Genomic DNA, 26,022 nt, shown 5'->3' with positions numbered 1-26,022 from the left:
TAAATTTGTTAGATGTAAAGATTAGCTATTAAGCTAAATAAATTAATAAAATAAATAAATAAATAAATAATAATAACAATCTAAGAATAAATAATAGCACGTCAATAGCGTATTTATGTTTTGCATGACAATATTTAAGAAATAAATATGATCTAGTTTCATTGTTAAAAATAATGTTGGCTATATTTACAATAAAATAATTTGCAACGTAATATAAACCACACTATTTTGATTTTTTGCAAATTTTCATTGACTATAAATTTAATAAAACACGTAAGTAAATAGTCTATGTCTAGACTTCTGCATTAGACACCGCCGCCCGATACTGACACCAAAATAACATCTGTGTTAATAAAAATATGTTCACTAAACTATCATTTAAAATTGTATAAAACGCATCCGTGAAATAAATACGAATTAATATAAAAGTAAAATTCATAATAATGAACCAAAAAATATTATTTAATTTACAGAATAAGACATTTGGATTTGATAAGCAAAATGACAATGAAAAGTTCACATTCTCAGGATCATAACTTCATTCAAGACTGATTCATATTTTACCTGTTTCAGGTATAATGGTCAAGAAATTATTAAAAAAAAATATTGCAATATATTGGTAAAGATTTTAATGAATAATATAATAAATAAAATCTCAAGATTTTTGCTGATAAGATCATATAAAATCCAATGTCGTTGAACTTTCACATAAACTGCCTATAATTAGTCACTTTGTGGATTATCTATCCAAAATGCTTCAACCTGTTTCTGAACGTCGTCTAATCAAAATAATTTGGATACATTGCTTGCGTCAAGCGTCCGTCAATTAATTCTGTACAAAAATCGATTTCTTTCCGGTCCTAATTAAACTAATTAGACAACGCTTTTTCACACGATTGCATCACTACATATTTTAAGTAAGACTGTCGAGCAATAACAGGATGTCCAAAAGTGATAAGACGCATGCTTTAAGAGTGAAGAAAGACTGGATGATATATTTAAAGATTCACTACTTTCATAAAAGACAATTCATCATCTGCACAACGCCTCAAAGATTTTGGGATTTGAGGGCACTGTATTTAGTCCGGTTGCCAATTAATGCAACTCACTTTTGAAAACTGTTTCTTAGATACTTGTACACAAAAATCCTATAGATAATGTATGCTGGGGATATGAATCTCTCAAGTCGCGTCGACGAGTGTACTTGATTATAATTACCACCTATTTAATAGCGCTTGCATTTGTTGGTATTGTTTAAAGTACCACATGCAAGAACATGAGCATTGACAACTCTCCAATATTAATCTCTATAATCATATGTTAGATAGTATTGGTTTGTTTTCATTGACACGTTGCAGTTATGCTTTTTTCTGCAATTTCTTGCAGAAAAATGTTATTATAATATTGTTTGCGATCTGTATTTGCTCATCTTTTGTCCAAAAGCATATAATTTGAGACATATGGTAGTCTAAGAAATAACACGGTTTATCATTGGGCATTTTTGAATTCTAGTCTTATCATTATTTATAAAATAAGATTGAGCATTTTTGAATTCTAGTCTTATCATTATTTATAAGCTTATCTATATTTTGTGCGTAATTAAATGAATACTTTTTCAATGAGTTCGATATCGAAAGATTATCAGCGATAAGCCATCAGTCATAAGTTTGCGTCAGATTTGCATGAAGATGCGTTTCCTCGTGGAAAGATCCCTAAAATAGACCATGATGTCATGTCTTTAGACACCTAGTAGTTCTAGAGAGTCACAAGTCGACCTCCGTCCTCGTCACCTCAGGGTCGCATAAGCCCAGAAGACAATCGGCCGTTCCCATAGCCGATGACGCTTTCTAATCACGAAAGCCAAGAGTTGACATGGCGGTGGCTCTTGCGAAGACCAACCTACATTTTGCGTGGTCGTTGTTAGCCTTCGGAGGCCTCTCAAACGCTTAGAGATGGAAACACCTGGCGCTTAGTGAAAATCAAACGCCTCTGTGTAAACTTAGTTAACATTTTTTTCTGAAAAAAATAAAAGGAAACTTCTAATAGGTCTCAAATAACCTGAATCAAGCATTAAGTACTCGAAATCAAAATATAATAAGCATAATGACTTTGTGTTGTTAAAAAGCAAACTTTATTATGCAAAGACAGGCATAAAGCCCAATGCGTTACAACGGGGAAAATCTGTACCAACTGAGTAAGTCAATCCGATATAATGAATACTTACAAGTAAGTATTAAGCATCGGAATCGGTGACATCTATATTAATTATTAATTATAAATTATTATTTGTAATATAATTTTTAATCAATAGATGGCCGATTTTTTATTATTTTTTATAAATAAAAATTCGAGTGTTTCTGCCGGGGCTCGAACCCACAACCTCCGCGTTACTAGTCTGAGACGTTACGAACTACGCTACCTCATTCTTAAGATTAAATTGTATCTATTGTGAATATATCGTCGTGAGTTAAGTGGCCAATAGTTGAGGTAATAAATTTTTAAATCACTCGTAAAAATCTCGTTTAACCTTTAGAAGTCCAAAGTATGTAGGGATTCTGACTCGAAACTTTGATTATTTTTCGTTTAAATCAAAATGGCGGATCTTAATGTGTTAAGATTATTTAATTATGTGATCTGAAAAAACTGTGGTATATTTTTTCCATTAAAATATGAGCTTTAGCTATCAAATATAATGCTAAATAAAAGTGTTACTATATTTTGATACGCTAATGAACGCTTGAAGCTATGCGTAGGCGTATTAGTGATAAACAGAAGCCAGTATTGTAAAATTTAAATCAAGCAATAAAAATGTTGAAATGGTACTTAAATACCCAATTAAACAATGATTTGTTTTAGTCATTCTACAAATTAACTTTGGGGGTTTTTATTTATATAATTGAACAATTTGTATCATTTTTTCGATACTGATATTAATTTCAATGTGACAAAATAATACCCTTATATAATATTATAAGAAAGGAGGATACAAAACCTATATGTAATTCGATTGATAATCGGCATCTGCGTGAACATTAGTGATTCTCATCTAAATTCCGCATTGACAAATGTGTTGTTAAGCTTTTGTGGTTGAAAATTTTTTTGGTTAAAAAGCTTAGGGGACTATAGAATAAGCACTTTTTTCAGTATAAACTTTCTTTATCAATTCTAATGGTATTACTATAAATGATAAATAAAAGTTGTTACTGTTTTTTGATACGCAAACGAACGCTTTGTAACTATGCGTAGGTGTATTGGTGATATTCAGAAGCCAATGTTGTAAAATTCAAATCAGGCAATAAAAATGTTCAAATGAGGCTTAAATACCCAATTAAACTATGATTTGTTTTAATAGTTGCTCTACAAATTAATATTGAATATAATAGTGCTTTTATGGAATGGCACAATTTTGATTAAAATTAGTTTTAGGGTTTTGATAATTTTTTTCAATACATTTTTCAATACGTTATTGATTCAATGAAGGTATCGGTATTTCGGTACTGATTTTATGTTCAAATCCACATTATTAAAAAAAATGAAAAAGCTGCTTTTAATCATAATTTTATTTAATTTCTACGAATATTTTAAAATGTTTTTTTGCATCACTATTTTTCTTTAAGGTTTTTTTATAACAGAGTTACGAGTTTTTTAATATTTTAAATAGCCGCCATTTTTAAACATGGTGGCGAGTCTGACTGGCTAACGAACTTAGTCGATATATCAAAAAGATCTATTTTTACAGTAAGTTGTATGTCGATATGATCAAAATAACGTCAGTTATCATGCTCACAAAAATCCACATAAATTACAAAAAAAAAATTTTAACTATAATTTTATCTAATTTCTATTTTTAAATCTTTTTTGCTTCATTACTTTTTTCTCTAAGATTTTTTATAACGGAGTTACGAGTTTTTTAATGTTGTAGGAGATCTCATTCTTGAAACCAGCGTTAATACTGTGATGATCATTCATCAATAAGAATAAACTAGAGAATAGTGTAAAGTATGGGATCACACGAAAGCCCTCGTTACTACTAGAAAAAAAGGGTTTCACATAAATAACACGCATGGTTTATCCAGTGCATTGAATTAATATTTATTTGTTACGAAACGGTCACGGAAAACAATATATCAACAGAAGACAAAAAACACCGTAAATTGTATTAGACGTAATTAGCTATAATTATTAAAATGTACATGTCACTGATTCCCAGACACAATAGTGTAAAGGATGAGACCACAAAAATGCGCTCTTTACGTCTAGAAAAAAGGTTTAACATAAATAGCACGCAAGGATTATCCAGTGCCTTGAATGAATATTTCTTTATTACGAAACAGTCACGGGAAACAATATATCACCAGAAGACAAAAACCGCTGTAAATTGTATTACAATTTACAATTATTAAAATGTAGATTTCACCGATTCCAAAACATTCAGTCTGGTGGTTAATATTTACTTGTAGATGTCCATTATATCTGATTGACAGATTTATTCTGTTATAACGCATTAGGCTTACGCCTGTCAGGTTACAGCGGATGATTTAATAATAAATAAATAAAAAAAGAAATTTTAAAGGCGGATAGATATTAGGTTGTTCTAAGAAGCGAGTCTAACGATTGGGTGAATGATCGTTGCATGATTGTGTTTCGTCAGCGAGTTGGCAAACGCGCCTCTCCGACAGATGCGAAGATACGGAATAACACAATCGTCGCAGAATAGAGAAACTAACCTCCAGACACTGTCACTGCCGCCTAGAAGACCCCTGAAGATCTTCCACGGAACATCATCTCTCCGCCAGCTTCTCCACCACTGCTCGGACAAGATTAAGACTATGACAGTTGTTCTTAAATTTCGTTATGTAGAGATTTTAAGTCACTCTGTAATAGGTATATTTCTTAATAAAACTATCTAAGAAGTAACATCTTTTTAGTAGTACCAATAAATTTTATAGGCAAAGCTCATATTCTTCTGAAAAAAATACTTTATCACACGATTCTCTTACACATTCTTCAACAAGCTTCATAATCAAAGAAAATTCTTTAACTCCTATCGCTTACTAAACATCATTAGTTAACTTAATTAGATTAACAACTCTTTCGCGCGATTCTAATCTGACGGCAAAATAGAACGAAAGAAAAGCCAGACACTTCCCACAGGGTTTGCACTAATTAAAACGCGAAAGGTGAAAATTCGCTGATATGCCATTGTATGCGTCAGATTTGTGGGGGAATCGAGCTCATCATTAAACATTTTAAAAATGACTCGGCGCAAATTCTCCATACACTATTGTTGATAAAACTATCTTTGATGAAGGTGAAGTAAAGTGCTTATGAGTGACGTATTTCACCGGACAAAAGATTAAATTAGAGGAAACTACAATAGTTTTAGAAGATAATTAGCATTGAAGACGACCACACTTCCTACGACCTTCGCGGTTTATGATGGCATGAAAAACAAAGTAGCAGATCGAATCGAGTCGTCCTTCTTTTGCAGCTTCTATTGCATGACTCAGATCGGACTTGCATGTGGCAAAAAAATATATGTTTACGAAAGCTGTGATGCTGCGTTTAAAAATCAATATTATCATTGAGAAACAGATAAAAGGCGTTCTTCGTTAGATCAATATTTGATGTTTATCGCAACCGCCTCTGCGGGACCATCGAAGAGGAAAATTATGAACGTTTATGTATCTTATTATGCAATATGATAAAAAAAAATAACAAGCCTACGTTTACGTCTTCACAATTCCAAACCAAATTAATGACCGTGATTAAACACAGGATGCAGATGCACATAAAAAATAGGAAGTTAGATTCATAGTTCAGATAAAGAGAGATGCATCTTTATACGTGATGTGAATATTAAAATACCAGAGAATACATAATTGATTATGCAGGTAGCTTAAGTATTATAACAGTGTTGATGCTATCAAGAAGAAAATTGTTCAAGGTGTTTCAACTTCGTATAAATGAATCAATTCAGGTGTGACGCTTAGACCAAGAAGCATTAAGAATTAGAAGACAGTAACTCGACAGGTTGATTCACGGTCGACGGACTGTGACACAAAACATGACGGGGATTAGCAATCTGAAGACCATTTTGTATCTCATAACCATAGACTATCAACTTAAATTGACAAAAAGTATAATATATTTATAGTTTAAATTGTGGATTCTACTAAGATCAGGGACTACAAATAAATATAAAAATTAGTCACCGTTGCGACATATTTTCTGAAATCTTATTTATGCGAAATATTTTAATTATGCATTAAAAATATCTATATATATATCAAATAAAGTACATATAAACCGAATTTTGCCCAATAGGAGAGCGCAAAAAACAATTATCCCTTCTCAGAAGTCAAAAATTCACGTCAAAAGCAATAAAATCGTGTCGGCGCCATTTCAGTGGGAACGCTCGTTACCGAGCGTTTCCACTGCAATGGCGCCGACACGATTTTATTGCTTTTGACGTGAATTTTTGCCTTCTGAGAAGTGATAATTGTTTTTGCGCTCTCCTATTGACCAAAATTCGGTTTGAATATACTTTGATCCGCCCTCTTATATTATAAGTCTATAGTAATGTCGGTAAGAATAGCTATAATATTTTTAAAACAAAGTGTAATATCGAAATGCAGACAAAATATGGAGAAATATGTGAGATGCGTTGCCTATCTGTATTTATTCTTCCGCTTATCTTCCCCTGAGAGATGAGTTGGCTTAGTTTGTATTTTGGACTTTAAATAAAAGTTCTAAAACTTTAATTTGTTTAGGTTTGGGTTTGAACAGCAAATGGACGTTTCGCAAGTGTCAAATTTGAGCTTCATAGCCATTTTAGAGCAGCATATTGGCGCCTATCATTCAAAATATATTTTCACTAGTAAAAATACATATCTACTGGTGAAAATGTATTGGGATTTTACTAGTAGCACCTGCCACATAATTTATATTTTCACTGGTAAAAATATATATTTACTGGTGAAAATGTATTCCGATATGATTTTACTTTTTTTATACATATATTCTTGCTATGATTTTTTTTAGACTCGGGCCCCGGGAATTTATCCCTTCTCCCTCCCCTCTCCCTCTCGGCAGGCCTGACTAAGACTATAATAAACTAGAAACAGTCAATATTTGATACAAATAAATATAATAGATAAGAAAAAAAGTTTATTTAGCGAAAAAACGTTAACACGATAAGCAAGCCAATCTGATATCTCCAAAAATTAATGTCCATATCTATTGTAAATAGGAACGGCCCATCCGTTTCCGCAAAAAGCATTCTAGAGGTCTAGATGTCGATCTTTAAAATATTCCACCTACGCTTTCGTTTTAGTTGAACTGAAAATAAGAGTTGGCGTAGAATCAAAAGTTAAAAAATAGAGTAATATGACTCGGCCCGGCTGGTTTTTTTGCAGAATTAGCGCAACTGATAAACGAGAATTGCCTCTAAATGCTGACGCGGCGTCATCCGAGTGATTGGCGACCTCTGGATTAATATGCAAGGGCAATTTTGGTCAATGAGGTATACAGGTTCTGAGTCTCGAGATAATGAAGAGATTCTTAATAATGATGGTGATCAAATTTCGATTGTCCTACATTTTGAAATTGCTTCTTGCAATACAATTCTTTGGATGATTTTCGAATTAAATTCAATAAAAAAAACTTTCTCGTTTCCTAAAAGCAATGATTCAATATTCACTAAATAATTACTAGTAAACCAAAATAACGTGGTTCTTAAAGAAATTATAAAACTGATTGTATTACCATTTATTTAATCAAATCACATTCCAAACAACAAGAATAAATAATATTCAATAGCGAATTTTTATTCAAATTATACTAGTTTCCTTCTGCGCAATATAGAAAAAAACATCCTTATAATACTAAAAACAACACATCGATTCAATAGTCTGGAATTTCAGTACTGATATTATTTTCTGTGACAAAATTATACCCTTTCCACCTCCTTTATATTTTGATTCTTTTGTTACATTGAATGCTTTTATACAACATAATAAGAACGAAGGATGAAAAATAAATATATTTTAAGCACTTGCGTAAAGATTAGTGATTCTCATCTTAATCCCGCATTTATTGAAAATGTGTTAAATATCTATAATAATCATTATTATAATACTAGAAACTAACTGATTTTTTTTTTTTTTTTTTAATCCGTAACCGTATTTTAAATAAAAGCAATTGATAGTTGTATAGGGCATATTAGCGGGGGGGGGGGAGAGAATCCTACGAGCCATCTCTTTGAAAGTTTTTAACCCGACACCTATGCATTAAAATATTTTTATTTCATACATTTATTAGGCAATTATTAGGTTTTTTCTATGAAATACGTATCCTATTTTAATTAAAATGGTAATTCACAACTGTGTGATGGAAGTATAAAACATCAGCACATGTTTGTGTTTTATGCAATTATGTTGGTTCGTGCGTAATTGCTTACTCTTTCGAAACATAAATGCATCTTAAATATTTTACGCAATATTGAGTATCAAGTGACGCACTATATTTAACGTATATAACATATAATCGGAACCACCCGTATTTTTGCATATAAAACTAATCGCTTTATTTGGACTTATATAGTACATGAAAACATATTTTAAGGACGGAATAGCGTAGTATGTAACGTCTCAGACTAGTAACTATGAGGTTGCTGGTTCGAGCCCCGGCAGCGACACTCGAATTTTTATTTATAAAAAATGCACTATTATTTAAAAAAAAAAACGGCCCTAGCTGCAGAGACATCTATTGGTTATAAATTATATTGCACATAATAATTATTAATAAGATGTCATTAATTCACAGACTTTTAGTCTGGTGGTTAACACTTACTTTGTAACACTGAGCACACATCGAATAAACGGTTTAAAAGCACTTGTAAAAAGGACCTAAGCAAATGATACGGTCGGTGCCAAATAACCCGAAAGTATATACGTCATAGAATCGCTGAAGATATTTATTAAGCAATAACAAATATTTATTTAGCAATAACAAATAGTCTCTACCCACCACAAATCATCGCATTGGCTAGACGATCTAGAACTGGAAAGGAAGTGGACTTCCCCCAATTCTCAAGCTCGAACAAAAACTTTCATAATACATATACTGTATTCAAATACATCAAGCAAAAATTGACACTTCCACCACATCCTGATTTGAAATAAACATGAGTTCATCTGAACTCGCAAGTTGAACCAGATTTTCTAGACAACTTGAAGACGCTTTATTACAGCGAGAGCACGCAATTAAATTCACAGTAAATTTCGAAGCATTCTCTAAATTTAATAATAATATATAATTTAAAATATTTTTAGGCCGCAAATTAGCGGATAGTAAGATTCGGTTTAGCATAAACTGGCGTTTCTCTAATTATTTAGAACAATGTCAGGTAAACATTTATTTTTTCGATACAAAGCATTATTAAAAACAGATAATCAGCAATATTTCGTAGCATACCACTATACTACTAAATATGTTAAGACCTCTATACTGATTTTCTTTTGTAGAAATAAAAAATCCAAAAATATATAAAAGGGTATTATTAATGTAAATCTCATTTTATGGATTGATTTTAATTATATTTTTAATGAATAAATAAAATCATATTTAGCACCACTGAAACGTTCAGAACCGGCAATTTAGAATTAGAACTGCTTCGGTCAAACGGTGAAATAATCGCCATTCCGCAACAATGCTCCGAATCGAAAGCGTTATGGCCAATAAGCGAGTAATTGATATTTTTTAAGCGTTTATAATCAATAATAAAGTGACGGCAGAGTGCGCTACCATCGTCGAAGGACGCTATTTTGTTGTCTGGCAATATTTTTAAATTTGAGTCGTTCAAATTAAAAACGTGCGATTAAAGGGTGCGATTTAACAGAGAATTATTTTAAACGGTATGTGTATTTAAATTAATACTTTAATCTATAAAACGAATTGTTTGCGTTTTTACATAAAATAAATCTTCGGATTTTTATTCGGAAAAGGATTCGCTGCAGAGTTATTCATGGGGTGTTCACTGTTCTGGCCAGCAATGCACAAACAATTATTTAATATATTGCTCATTTAAATTGTGCTCCTTTTTCAACCAAAAATACGTCATTCAAATTAAAATCGTCAAGCATTAAAACTCACTATGACGCATATTAATAATTTTGATATTATATAAATATCTCAAAGTTACGCTAAAATGTGCAAATGTATTTTTGCATTTTCAAAAAAACGATTAAAATTTTAACCCACTTTCTGCAAATATAAATATATATTAAAAAATATTTATATTAAAATTGATAAAGTATGGCATAAAAGCAAGAACATGTTTAAACAAAGAACTAACATTTTTATCTAAGATGAGTTATAAAATCCATCTTTATTGCTCGAAAACGGCTAGAATATATAGAACCACCGAATGAAAAATATGTTAACTGCATATTTCAATAGAATTAAATATATATTTTAGGGCAAAAACGTGTTGAATCAACACTTTTTTGTTTTATATTTACCTCTGTAACAAGTTTTTTTATTAAAAAATATGCTATTTGCTTAGAATAGAACTATAGTTATGTAATCCCACTGCGTGACATTGCTGGTTTGGCCATAACGGCAACGAAAGCGACCAACAACGTTTTGCTACATAAATACTTTTTAAATTTAAACAGGTTATATACGAACGAGCGAGCATTGATCAGAACAGTGAACACCCCATGAATAATTTTTTTACTGAATTTACTAAAAATGAGGATTAAATAAATTGGCAACAAGATTTACCCTACATAAATGGTTTAAGTGTTATGAGCAATCATTGGTTTTTGAGTGTGGTGCCGTCATTCAAAATAGTACCAAAAAGAGTTTTATGATTAATGTCGCTTTTTTAATTCAAGGAATTTTTCAAATACATTGAACAGTTCAATCATCACCTCTACCATAAAATTTATATTTAAGTTTATTTATATTAGGTGATTGAAGAACATAATTACCATATTTGTTAAAATCTGTTCTTAGAGGCTGAGAAATCGAATGACTCGTATATAAAAATGCATTACTTATACATTATAGGTGTGTTTCAATGTCAATCGATGAACATAAATGAGGTTATTTAATATAATTAATTCAACGATCTTCATACATGTTTAAAAGCGACATTTTTCTAACATTATCTAATATCAAGCAGAATTTAGCACATAAATGTTGCCGCTTCAAGGCAATACCATAGTATTATAATAAGCAAATCAAAGATTTGCACACGTACAACTGTCTTTGTTGAAATTACACCAACGACAGGCTACACACACGTGTTTAAACATTAAAAAACGATATGCCAGTGATGCTATATAGATGCTGAGTAGTAAGACAAACAAATGTTAAGTGTGTGAAGTGCAAATATAGTAAAAAGTAAGTCCTTGACAATAGTAAATTAAATGTTATAAGTTATATTATCGATTATATGTTTCAAAGACCCGTGATTATAGGACTGTTTGTTTTTCTTTAATGTTTGCCTGTATGAAATTATGCAAATATTGGCCTTAAATTGCAAGAATTTATGATAATTTGCAATTGAGTTGGCGTTAACATCACAAGATGTGACTTAGCGTTGGCATAACGGTCAATTACATCAAATTTCGCTATCGAAACACTTGATTTTATTATCAACAATCAATACATATTGAAACATTCAAGTGTTCAGACATATCAGTGATACTTGACAACAGTACCTTTAGAACGAAACAAAACATTTCACTATATGGCACAACTCCCACGTGAATCATTTGCATAGATAAACGTCTGCGAACGAGTTTCACTTTTGAGTGCAAATTGTCTTTCTGTGATGTCGGTGGGGCATTCTTACCTAACGGCCACTCGCACGCTGGTGTCGTCCTCCGGCATTATTGAGCCGTTTCACTTGTCACAGGCTCTGAAACGAAACGACAAAAGCAATTGAGTAAACTGGTACAAAATTACACATAATAATTCATGCGCCACACATAACAAGTCATGTGCAGCACACATGTCTAAATAAACACAATTTTTTCACACATGCTGCATACTGCATTATGATATAACACAAGTCAAATATTTGTGTTGAAAAAATGCTCACACAACAATTATGACAGTTACATAATTAGAATGGGATGATTACATTATTTTTAGATGTTCAGGGGCAAAAACTATTGGTGAGATAATGTTGTACCGTGTGTAGGTTTTCATTGTTTCAATCAGAAATAAATATTATAATTACTTTGATTGATTTTAAAAACAATTTCAAGTTATAAATATACTTTTAATATTTGTCAGACTTTACAAATTTTTGATTGAAACCTACAAAACTAATTGATTAATTTATTTGTGACTTTCGAAGAAAAAGCTTTTTGCGTCCGCATGATTCAAAATTAGAAGCAATCGCAAAGAGTACTTTGTAAAAGAACCTGAACAAAAAATACGATCGGTGAAACACATCTACAGGTACCTGAACTAGAGATCATGCATTTCATATAAATTACATCGATTTTATAACCATCACTTTTATGCAAAAGATATTCTAGCTAAATATTAATAGACAATAATAAATTGTCTTTTTTCCGCTCAAGAACGAGAATGGTAAAGGACTTTCCGTAATTCTAAATGAGTATATAGTAGAGTAACTAATAGTCTAATTGGTTTGATGATCAAGAACTGGAAGGGCTGTTGATTTTTCCATTTTTTTTATTTAAATCTATTTTATCAAAAGATACATAAGCTCAAACACGAGTGTATTAAATTCCCTTCCACCAGGAATATATATTTTTTAAGAACTCCAGAAAGAGGCACCACTTGTCTGTCCGCTGTCCGTGCTCAAAACTAACGGATCGAAAACGGACAAAGTTGCCGCCATCGGTAAACGTCTAAATTAAGATTTAAGTGATAAGGTTTTATTATTTTATGACCCATCGGACACGTTTACCGTTTATACGTTTACCGATGGTGGCAACTTTGTCCGTTTCCGATCCGTTAGTTTTGAGCACGGACAGCGGACAGACAAACCTGCGTCTTTTCTCATCGCACACGATCGGATTTGTCCGCCAGGCACCCGCGACTAGACGACTTATAAGCTGCGAGATTAAACACGTATATCTACTAATAATTGTACGTGAATTTCAAAACTGCTGCGAATCTAATATTTATAAATATAAACACGCGCACAATTTTGACTCTTCGTATTATTTAATTTTAAGTTAATAATATTATTAAAATAGTGAGTCAGATGAAAACCTTAAAAGGACTGAAAAAGCATGCAGCACATAGGTATGTAGTAGCTTAAAATTGGCGCCGCACTTGCCCCATGCGCGTACAAAAGTGTAGCAGCGCTCTTATACTGATGGTTAAACATATTGAAATTCATCAATGAATAAATAAATAGCTTGTAATTTTCAGATTTGAATTTCTATTAAAAGGTCAGAATTTATATGTATAATCAAACGTACCTTAAATTATATATGAGTTATCTCTAAGCACCGAACTTTAAAATTATTTTAGGTCATATTTAAATTTGTTTCAATACGACTTTCAAATATGCTTTATATTACATTGCATTTAATAAAAAAAATAACATAAAATAAAAATCACAATCATAAATGAAAACCGTAATTTTCACCAATAAAAAACGAGTGTTTATTACTGTAAATTTAAGGAAATTGTTTTTAATTACTCTGAATAAATAATAAAATAGCAATAAACCTCTCCATTTAAGTTGATATACATATGTATATATGTACATACAACAAAATCAGTACAGTAAGTGTCTAATAACAATGACAATGTATTTTTAAATTAATAATTATTTCATAAACGCAACAAATTGAACGGTCTTTTTAACGATAAAACGTCAGTAACTATATAAAACGGTTAGTTGTGTTATTAATTTACGGTCAGTTAAAAATTTTAATTTTAATTTTAAATTTTAGATAATTGCTCAGTAAGTATATTAACGGGTCAGTAATTATATTAAACGGTCAGTATTTAAATAAAAGGGTCAGTTTTTTATATTGAACGGTCATTTAAATTTTGACAGGTGGTTGATATTTTATTCGGAAATGGTAATATTCGCTTCTTTTCATATTCATTATAAAATGGCTTCCCGATTTTTTTATTATATTTTATAAAAAAAACGAAAGTCCTAACAGCTACAAAAGCTATTAGGACCAAACAGTTTTAAAATTGAAACTGGTTAGGCGTGAGCGAGCGAGCGTTGATCAGAACATTTAAAGCTCGTACCTAATCTTATTAAATTGTAAAACGTATGTAAATATGTATCGAAACGTTGATAGCCGCTTTCATAGTCGTTAGGGCCAAGTTTCACACTCGCGATTCCGCTAATCCCCCCCCCCCTCCCCCTCCTAAGCCTGTGACATTTCTGGAAGCTGCCTAATTGATTTTTATATATGTGATAATATATTCAAAAATCTTTAATGTTCATTTTTTTTAATATTTATATAGGCCACTATAACAAATTGAGAAAACTGTCTTGTTATATTAGCCACTGGTTAAATATTTCTTATTTTAATGTATTTTTAATATATAAACAAATTAATATAAATCATTTAACTGAGCATTTACTGACTGTTTGATGAAATTATTGATCAAAATGAAACAAAATTACTGAACAAATAAATACAGGCCTTTCATAAAAGCATACATTGCACAAAATATAATAAATTCATTTGCACATCATCAATAAAAGAAATTGTATGACGTGCATTATATGCATATGTGCAATATTACTTTTTATACTAAATGTATAGAAAGTGCATTTAAAAGTGAACGTCCCGAATACGATTATTAGAAAGGTGGATTTCAATATTTTTCTCTAAAAAAAACATCAATTTTTTTCATAATAAAAAATGTAATCGATATGATCGACTTTTATGGTGTGAGCAAAAAATCTATAGTTTCGGCTAACAAATTCAAATTATGTGAAATAAAAATAATCAATAATAAAAATATTGACATGGCCGAATTTTATAACGTTACGATCTGAATATTATGAATAGAATTCGAATACAATTCAATTTGACAGACGATAAAATTTTTTTATTGTTTTATATTTCGTATATAATATATCAGGCGATTTGATCAATCAACAATCAATCGATTGTAGCACGTGCGCAATGCTGTATATTTATGTATAATTTTCACTATATGTATTGCTCTTCACTAGAATTAGGCATATATGAAGAGTGCAGGTATAGATATATAGACTGACATCACAAATATGATTGTAATCGTATTAGCGTTTCGCACAGACGATGCCGTTATATTATACAATAACAACAGAATCGTCACGGTTTGCAGATTTAACACAGGAGTGTTTTTATCTTTCATTATTATGAAACGATCAATCAATTGGGCCCTTTTTTCACTTGCATCCATCCAAACCCTCCCACCGATTCGCATTTATTGAGCGGTTCGTGAGAATACATGATTGCATTATAAACTAGAAAATTTGAGACATTCATGAGATAAACTGTGTAGTGTACATACTTAGAAATGCATCTGCTTGGTCATTGGGGTTGGATTTTGCAGATGTCAACAAAACACTAGCACTTCTTTAAAAATAGTAATATGCGACGTCAACACACCGGCGAATAACGCGCAACTGATGTTAGAACGCAAGCACAGGCTTCAGCTGATAATAAGAGTGGGGGGAGACCGAGAGTGGGGGAGCTTCATTGAATCGCGGCAGCGTAGGCGTATTGAAGGTTCGCGGGCGGAGTCAATGGTCTGTTTTGGTCTAAATGCAAATTATATCTTTTAATAAGTACATCAGTTAAATTAAGCTTGCGTTTTATAAAATTTATATTATTACATAAATCTAGATACTTGTTAATTAGCAAATCGCGACTTCTAATAACGCGTATTACGCTCGACAGTTTCCTTTTATAACTATTTAATCAAGAGTCGCCACTGATTTGATTGTCAAATATGCACGGGGTATAAAACCAGTGGTTTTCGAGCAACGCGCCCTGCTAATTAACAAGTACTTAAGTAGTATACATCTATATGTATTTCATTATTTTAAATATTAAACATGCAAAATTAAATATAATTAACTACGCGGTTAATAGATGTCCACTGAAAAATAATAATTTTTCTGAAATGACTTATTATAAAAAATATTTTCGAGATAGATTCGACACTGTTTTTTTTATATATATAATCAGGGACGTTATTTCAGCTTTTTCCAGGGGGGGGCAAAAGTTGGCAATCAGTGGTCGTTATTTTAGTATTTCAAATTCATTAATGATGATTTGCTCGTATCGCTCATCATTACCAGACGTTTAATTAGCAGCAATAATGGAAGCACTTAAACAAACAGCACCACCCAATGCTGGAGAGACCCCGATGCCCCTGCCCAATATCTCGCCAGATGCCTGAGCCGAGGTTAAGAGAAGAAGGAGTACACAATCATGCACTCAGCGTCTTCGTGAGTCCGGCCAGCAGGATAGACTACTTAGACCGGCAACCAAAATGAGGCATGTGTATTTGCTCTATTTGCACTCGGAAACGACTGCGGACGCAGTTGTCAGCCTCAAAAATACAAAAGGCACAACTTATGCGTTTTTCAAGATTGCAGTGCCTGATGTAAAATTGATTCTGTACCCAGAGTTATGGCCATCTGGATGTGCATTTAAAGAGGTATTAAACCTTCCTAGGAAAGGTGTGATAGATCCCAAAATGTAAAGGGTCTGAACTCCAAGAACGTTGATTTTCTGTCCGCTATCTGCGCCCAAGAACATGACGTCAACGAAACATGGCTGACGGATTCTGTGCTGAACGAAATTGCTGCAGCAGAAGCGGATGTATGCTTTTAGCGGTCCGCACAAATTCGGTACGTGATGCATTTTTACATTTGCACATGCATTTTTCTGGCCAAGTTGAAGGAATAACTGGCCGCCAATATAATGTGATTTTACGCCGTCGGAACACCTAAATGTTTTTTAAATGTTCAGAAACTGAAATTGGTTCACCGTTTATATATGATATCCTGCATGAACAATACATCACAAAAATCTATCGTACAACTGAAGGACTACACTCGACTAAAATAAATCATTCAGCTCTATTAATCCTCGTGACGTTATAGACTTATAATAGGGCACAAAATAACAAATATATGACAATTGATTCGTCAACAGCAGCTTCATGATTTGGAATTGAATGCTTTCAAAATATATTGTCTAAATATTGAGTTGAATTAAGAACGGTGATTTAATTTATTTAAAGCAAATATGAATGTAAATGTAAAAAAACAAAACTTTTTAAATTGAGAACCATGGATAACAAATCACTCGTCTAGATTTTGAGTAGTTGACACTGGTTAAAACATTGTTTCCAAAATCCATCGATGGATTTACAGATTTTACGATGAATTTTAGTAATTTGACAATTCATGGTAAAATGTTTAGGAATTACTAAATCTGTTTTATTAATATATTGGTAGAAGTATCTCTGAGTAAAATACTGTAAATTTTATCATGCCATTTAAAATAGCTTCAGAATATATGATAGAAAATATATTGGGCATTACATTGATGCCTTTGGACTGCAATGATAAAACCATTTTGGGCGTGACATGCATGCTTTGGACTTCTAAAGGTTGAACGAGATATTTACAAGTGGTTTAAAACTTTGATCTGGTATTAGAAACATATACATACCATAGATTTTAGAACTATATATATTGCAGCTATTTTACTTAACTAACTTAACTTAACTTACGACCATATATTTACAATAGATAAAATAAAATCTTTGTATAATAAAATTAGCTTTCTAACGACTTAAAGATTGATAGACATAAATTGAATCAAACGTTATCATTCCGTTGCGTGCATTGGTGGAGAGCGGACGTTCACTCTGACTCGTTTTTCGCACAGTTAACCCAGGTCACAGAATATAGAAGAGGAAGCACCTCATCAGCGCCAAGCAGAAGGCGCAAACGCGCAAGCGTGCAGTCGGCAAGCTAAAAGCATTCCTTATGCAATCAGCAACTCCGAGCCAGCCCCTAGACACATAATGGCAACTGACAAAGAAGGCGGGGAGACCATCCACCGAGCAAAAGACATCTGCGATCTCAAATGAAAAACGGTCCGAAAAGCTTCCGGAAGTGACTAGAACACATATTCCATCAAGGTTCCCACCCATAATAATAAAGATTGCGGGAACACACATCCATATGACTGACTTGATTAAATCAATTATCAAGTCAGCAAACTTTACCTTGAAGTACACCGTAAAGAATAAGATTTCGGTACAATGCTCGTTGCTCGAAAATCGTGCGACCCTAATGAAATGACTGATAGAACAACGCGCCTCTCAGACGTTCTCCACAAACGATATCGCCGCTGTTCCAGAGCGACGGTGCCTAGGCGTTATTAAAGTGACGTCTATGATGACTATAATTACACAATTTCGATCGCTATAAGAAGCATCCTATGCTTTGTAAAGGCCACCCATGAAAGGTATCAACGAAATAAATGTTACCCAACGTTTCAGATGCCAAGCGTTCAGTCACTCCTCAAAGAACTGCCAGCGCGCCCCCTAGATGCATAAAATTCCCCGGAACTACTATCGACTGCTCGAAGAAGGATCGCGAGACCACTGCAAAAGGTACCGGATGCGGAGAATATTATTCTGCCAATTACAAATATTGCTCGCATCGGAAAGAGTATATTCAATCGATACAGAAGAGACATCGGGGCCCATACCCGACTGGAACACTCATACCCGAAATTTAACCTCGAACGGAATCAATTTCCTGCTCTACGGCCGACGAAACCAGCGTTTGATAAAACTCCTGTCAGCTGCTTCAACGAAGACGTCTCAGGCCGGTTTCACACGTGCCAGATGAATTTGCCCGGCACCGGGCCGGCGTCACGTAGTGGGGGTGGTGTTGTATGGGCAGCATCGGGCCGGCACCGGATGGATTCGTCCGGCACGTCTGAAATGGTCAGTACTAGTCCATACAACACCACCCCTACTACACGGCGTCGGCCCGGTGCCGGGCGAATCCATCCGGCACGTGTGAAACCGGCCTCAGCGTCCACAAATCAGACAGCCCAAATGCAAAGATTTGCAGTGGACATAGTATCTGAGTTGGGGAACCCACCTCAGATGCTATGTTCACTGCAGATCTTTGCAGGATGCTGACCGTGCTCCAAGAGATTTGAGACAAGGCTGGCAAGCGCGCAAGTAAAATTGAAATCACCCAAATTATGGTTAAATACTTACATGTCCTCTTCTAAATGGGGATTCAACATGATAGAGTGGAATCCGATATAAAACTGGAACTACTGATTTGTAAGTATAAAATTAATAATATCGTAATAAGCGAAACATATTTAAAACCGTACGTTAATATTCACATTCGCTCAAGACCGAACAAAGGAATCGCGATATTTGAAAATAAATCAATAAAACACGCACTCATAAACAATAATACAACTAACCTAGAAACCGTCGCGATGGAAATAAACATATGATAATAATAATTTATAATAATAGTTGTCGCAGGATATAATTCCCCAGGATCATGGACGTCATTACAGCTTTTTCAAGGGGGGAGCAAAAGTAAGCCAGACTGCTTATTTTTTTAATATTTCCATTGCATTAAGATTCATAGTATTTCATTAAATGCTATGCATTTTTCTGTACAAAGACTTTTTATAACAATATTGCGACTTACAATAAGTTAGAATCTAATGAACCATATCTAAATCGAATTTTGATTAATAGAAGAGCGAAAAAACATTTATCCCTTCTTAGAAGTCAAAAATCCACGTCATAAGCAATAAAATCGTGCCGTCGCCATCGAAGTGGGAACGCTCGGTAACGAGCGTTCCCACTGCAACGGTACCGAATCAATTTTATTGCTATTAACGGATTTTTGTACTTCTGTGAAGTGAATTGTTTTTGCGCCCTCCTATTGACCAAAATTCGGTTTGAATATTCTTTTAGCAACACTCGTATCAGAAGTCCATAGTAATGTCGGTAAGAATAGCTACCATATTTTTGAAATATAGTGTAAATCCAAGTGCAGACAAACTATGGAGCAATATGCGAAACGCAACATCTGTCTGTACTTCTTCTTCCACTCATTTTCCCCTGAGAGATGAGTCGACTTAGTTTATATTTTGGACTAAAACTATAATAAACAGACGTTTCGCAACTGTCGTATTAAGCTTCATAGATATTTTAGAACATCATATTAGCGCCTATAAGTTAAATTATATTAATTATCATAAGCTAGTAAAAGTACATATCTGCTGGTAAAAATGTATGAGGGTTTCACTGGTGAAACTATAACTTCTCTGACAAATACACATTTAATGTAAAATTTATACATCGCATGTAAATAAATAATGAAAAGTATGTAAATATATACAGTACTACATATGGAAAAGTTAAAACTATGTAATTTCACTTGCATAATGAATTGGTTAGATATTAATGGAAGAACTAAAATTTATCTAGTATAATTTGTATATATTTTTCAATAAGTTGAGACTAGAGATGTTGCTTATCGTTTGCAATTCGTAGTCATATTACAGTATTTAATAAATCGGAGCTGATTGAAATATATGTGATATACAAAGAATTTAATCATGCCACCCCTGCTGTAACGGATGATTAAAAAAACACAAATTTAAGGATATCTTTGGATGTTTTTATTATTCGAACATTTGATGTATTTCATTAATTATGAAAAATAATATGAATTAAATGGCCGCCTCTGGACTTTTTGCAGCAGTCGATCCTATCAATGAATTTTTCATTCATTTCTGGCGGTATCTCGGCTATAACTTGGCGGATGTTGGTTATTAGGTGCTACATCGTTTCTGGTTTATCAGCGTACACTAGTTAGCAAAGCCCCACAAAAAAATTCAACATCGTTAAAGCAGATGATCTTGGCGGCCAATTGACGTCACCAAAACGTGAAATAATAGCACCCGATGCATGGCAAGTTGAAACCATACATCTACTACATAAATATCTTCGATTTCGTGCCAAAAATAATCGGTTATCATGCGCCTATAGCGCTCACCATTGATTGTTACAGTCTGACCTTCATCGTTTCAGAAAAAGTAAGGCCCAATGACGCCGCCTGACCACAATGTGCACCAAACAGTCACTTTTTGGGCATACAATGGTCTCTCGTGAATCACATGAAGATTTTCCTAGCCCCATATACGCCAATTTTGCTTATTAATATACCCAGAGAAGTGAAAATAAGCCTAATTAGAGAAGATTTTCTTTTGAAAAATCAGCATGAACTTCCTGCTGCTCTAACAACCAATATGCGTAATTCTTCACTAGCCATGGTCTCTGGGCTTCAGTTCTTGTGTTATCTGAATTTTATAGTGCAAGTACATCTGTAAAAAGCGCCAATAGGAACCATAAGAAAAGCGCAAAAGCGCAGGTCTTCGGCCACACTTTCACTTACAGCAGCAATATTTTCAACTGAACGAGCGCCATGATGAAGCAGTCTTTACTATATCACCAATGCTTCCAGTCTCCTTAATTTTTTCACTACGTTGCGAATTGTTCGCTCAGTAGGACGGTAAAATTGGCTATAATCTTCCCGTAAATTTCGTACAGAATTGTTATTTCTGTAGAATAATTGAACGATTTTAACGCGTTAAGCGATCCGTTTCGAAAATGTGTTGTTGCAAACTAACATTTGACACACGTGATTATTGACAGCTGTCTGATTTACAGTGCTGCCAACATAGGAAACTCAAATTGGATCACTGTATAAAAGTCACGAATATCTCCATGAATTGGAATATTTTGTGAACGATTTTGTTTATTTTTAGATACTTTTTCACATTTTTCACACTTAAAGGCACAAACATTGCTATGAGACCGCTTATGTTGTGAAAGATATCGTTTGGTTTAAAATGCTTTTTCACATTTTTCATACTTGAGTCTTGACATAGGTATGAGTTTACATATGTTCAGAAAGACATTTTTTAGTTTCGCATGCTTTTCACATTCAAAATGATGAACATCGCCGAGTTTTCATATGTTTTGAAAGGTACTGTTTAAATTTAAATGCTTTTCCGCATATTTCACACACAAAATGGCAAATATCGGTATGAGTTTTCATATGTTTTAAAAGATTATTTTCGGTAGTGAATGTTTTTCGACATTTTTCACATTCAAAGTCACGAACATCGCTATGAGTTGGTATATGTTGTAAGAGAATTTGTTTACTTTTAAATAATTTCCCACATTTTTTACATTCAAAGTCACGAGCATCGCTATGAGTTGCCATATGTTGTGAGAGGTTTTGTTTACTTTTAAACGCTGTTCCACATTTTTCACATTCAAAGTCTCGAACATCGCTATGAGTTAACATGTGTTTAGAAAGACATTTTTTAGTTTTACATGCTATTCCACATATATCACATTTAAAATCACGAACATTGCTATGAGTTTTCAAATGTTGGACAATATATCGTTTAAATTTGAATGCTTTTCCACATATTTCACATTCAAAGTCACAATCATCACGGTGAGTATGCTTTAGTCTTTTTTTAGTATTTATTGCATTTCGGCATTGCAAATTATTAGATTTTCCTTCTTCTGATTTCTGAAATTAATATTATATCGAAATAAATAGAATTAATATAAATAGAATATTCGGCTCTTACTTTGGTGAAGTTGTAAATTTGGTGAGATGAAATGTTCACCCCGATAATGTTCGCTTTAAGTATATCTTTAACATCGTGTATTTCTAAAATCATATATTAATCAAGTTGCTTAAATACATATGTATATTAAAATGTGACAGTATACACATACATATAAATACATCAAATATATTTACCCATTTCGAACGAGTCGTCTACATCGACTTTGATTGTATCTTCGCTTCTATCGTATTCTTGTTTTACATTTGAGAACTTTAATACGAATAATTAAAAGCATTATTTAAGATAACATGCATTCACAAGTGGTTTAACATTTATAATTGTTCGTTACCTCTACTTTACATTGAATCACGTCAACGATAGGAAGCGTTTCTTTAACATCTTCGGTGTCAGGTTCTGCAAATATGAATAACAACTACCTAGTAAAGAAATGTAAATATTATGTATTTCGTTTGCAACTAAGTATAAATTAATTTAACGGACCAGTGATATTAGCCGAAAATAAAAACCTTAAAAATATTACATCCTTCGTTTATTCTCTTAATTATAATAAAATAAATAAGTACCGCTTTTAATAAACGCCATTGTGACAGCGCTGAACTGACAGTTCATTCCCAATGTTTGGTCCAAATGCGACTAATGTTGAGTATAGACAAAATATAATATTTTTGGTACAATGGCTGTGAATATTATTTTACTTTGACCTTAGTGGGTAAAGAGGCGCAAAACGTTTTAATTATTATTTATTTTTTTAAATGTATTTAGCTAATACAGCTAAATGTTTATACACTAAACAAATTTAATCAAAAATACATATAAACATCAAGACAATATAAAAAATATTTTAATATATTTATTAACGCACAGAGGTGTTTCTTGATTCCATCAAGGAAACCCGCTACATTTTTATTTTTACGGATTGTCTTAGAAATATTAATATATTAATTTACACCTCCGTACAATATTCCTCTAGCTGTACTCGTCTTCTTATACTTAAATATCCTTAAATCGACTCTATTTCTAGTATTAAATCTATGTACATCTTTATTTCTTATCAAATACTAAATAAAATACTCTGGTGAAATATTATTTTCTAACTTAATATAAATACTGAAACATTCATCTTCAATATTTTTTGAATATCTATCCATTTCAATTCAACAAACATACTTCTACAACTAGTGAATCTATTATAATTTAAAACTACTCTCATTGCCCTTCTTTGTAATTCTTACAACATCGTTTTGTCTTATTTAGTAAGCATGTATAATATTGTTGCACAATAATTTAAGTGGGGCATTATAATAAATACTATTGTAGATTTTTTTATATTTATACTTAACATATTCCTCATCCTAGTTAATAGACATATTTTTCTACACTTTTTTATTTATATAATTACAATGTTCTTAAAATTTAAAAATTTTATCTACAATTGTTCTTAAATATTTTATATTATCAACTATTTTATAAAATATTAATCTATTATTATTTGTATATTATTATCCAACATATCTTTATAATTAATAAACATACATCTATTCTCATTTTTTGGTTTAAGTATATTATTTTTTAACCATATTTTTATTATACTAAATTCATAATTTAACTTATCTACAACTTCTTTAAGATGATCACTTATACAATAAATTATTCTGCTGTCCACAAACAAACGTATTTTACATGTTTCTACATTATTAATTATAATGTTTTGCTACATAAATACGTTTTAGAATTCAAAACTTAAAAACTCGCCGTGCCCGTGCTTATTAACGACTAGCATTGGTTGAATGTGTTAGCTGAATTAGAGCCATACACAATAATTGAGCTTGTTAGTAACCCACAGTTCTTAACCACTTTAAAAAGCTAGGAAATAAAAAAGCTGAACAAATGGGTGCCGGAGGAACTTAATGAAAACTAAAAAATGCTCAATGATGTGCGCATTGCCGGTTCTGAGTATACGCAGCTGATTCACCCGCGTAAGACCTGGCGATCAAAGTAAAACATAATAAAAACAGACGTGAATATTATTTTTATCACGAAATGTGAAATTACAATTCATAAAGCGATATTTGATTATCATAAAAAACAGGATGAAATCAAAATTGTGCGAATTCTGAAATTGTGTAAAATTTGTATACCTAAACAGAGCGGGCCTCGCACTCCACTAAAACTCCATGGTCAAATTTGCGGGGCTCTTTGTATAAAATAAGCAAGGACCAGAACCACTTGAATGTGTCGTTTCTATGAATCATTCCTTAATGTTTGTGTCCGTCGCAATAAATCAAGAAAATACACAAAAAAACTATGGCATATGTTCTATTCAGTGTGTTTCTGATAATTTATATTTCGGAAATAATAGTTCAAATTTCAACATACGTTGATTTTTAGCAGTGATTCATAGTTATAAAATGTATTATTTTTATATAGAAAATTAAATTATTTTTTTGCAGTTTGTGTAATCTTGTTACCTGAATGATATATATGCAATTAATTTACTAGTGATTTTTAAGAATCTATATGTCGAACTGCTTATATTGGAAATATTTAAAATTTTAATAGGAAATACGATACTATATTAGTGTATTTTATATATTATTGAATACATTTTGAATTCGTTATACTACCTTTTTTAGGGGGGGGGGGTCGTGCTTTATTCTTTCAAATTGAAAGTTCATAAGGCGGCTTTCATAAATTATGTCACAGATTTTTCGTGAAATTTTAACCCCCATCCCCTTATCTTCTATGTCACACCATACCATAACCCCTCCCCTCCCTTCTTACGTCTTTTGGTATTCTGGTGACGTAGCTTCGCTTAGTGTAATTTTAATTCCAAGTCGGAAGCGAAGTTGTGGATTTGTTTCAAGTTTTTTACGGCTGTATTAGAGCTTATATACCCTTTGAGAATTAGGGAAAGTTCAACGCCCTTACAGTCTTGGATCGTATGTCCAATACGATGATTTGGGTTGAATACCGAGTATTTGTTACTGTCTAATAAATATTTAGTTAAGATATCTGTATACATAAAATTCGCAATAATGTAATTTGTATGGAATGCGAGTTGATGGTTCATGTAACTAGGCAGAAATAAGTGGTGCATTTGTCTTGCAGTTAGTCCAGGTACTTTTTCAAGTGCTATTAATATCCACTCAGCATGCGCGCTAACATAAATTTCGTTAATTGTTATAGGTGATATTTTGCGATTATGTAATAGAATCCAGTAACATTGATTATAAGTTTCTTTTTACAATTGAAATTGCCATTTCGTAGATGTGATATTTTTTGACGTACTTTTTATTTGTTCATTTGTGGT

General features: G+C 32.5%; 1 protein-coding gene and 1 long non-coding RNA gene across 17 annotated transcripts in view; both read right to left on the bottom strand.

The window, feature by feature from the left end:
- The window catches only part of Klp31E (kinesin-like protein 31E), a 69,466-nt gene extending 53,682 nt beyond the window's left edge, over positions 1-15,784 (bottom strand). For all 10 annotated transcript variants that reach the window (XR_015810396.1, XR_015810394.1, XM_088189853.1 and 7 more), the window contains exons 1-2: positions 15,535-15,784; positions 11,867-11,932 (exon numbers count right to left, since the gene is read on the bottom strand). Coding sequence is in view for 8 of the 10 variants with exons in the window: in XM_088189853.1 (XP_088045979.1) it covers positions 11,867-11,904 (38 nt within the window). In the remaining 2 variants the exon portion in view is untranslated. The remainder of the gene's footprint in view (positions 1-11,866; positions 11,933-15,534) is intronic.
- A 4,913-nt stretch (positions 15,785-20,697) lies between these two features.
- On the bottom strand, positions 20,698-23,347 carry LOC148232751 (uncharacterized). Of its 7 annotated transcripts, none has more exons than XR_015810485.1 (5): positions 23,276-23,347; positions 23,041-23,128; positions 22,886-22,961; positions 22,710-22,792; positions 20,698-22,648 (listed from the first exon to the last, which is right to left on the bottom strand). It is a non-coding gene; the product is annotated as an uncharacterized LOC148232751 (long non-coding RNA). The 7 variants fall into 7 exon arrangements; XR_015810483.1 differs by having other exon boundaries at positions 23,041-23,105; XR_015810482.1 differs by having other exon boundaries at positions 22,710-22,817; positions 23,041-23,105; positions 23,276-23,341.
- Between the last annotated feature and the right edge of the window lie 2,675 nt (positions 23,348-26,022).

The sequence above is a fragment of the Plectrocnemia conspersa genome, unplaced genomic scaffold (assembly GCF_051122295.1).
Source record: "Plectrocnemia conspersa isolate PC_06_02 unplaced genomic scaffold, ASM5112229v1 ptg000008l, whole genome shotgun sequence".
NCBI classification, from domain to species: Eukaryota; Metazoa; Arthropoda; class Insecta; order Trichoptera; family Polycentropodidae; genus Plectrocnemia; species Plectrocnemia conspersa.
The sequence above is the reverse complement of the archived record's forward strand: the minus strand, read 5'-3'. Positions and strand labels throughout refer to the sequence as shown.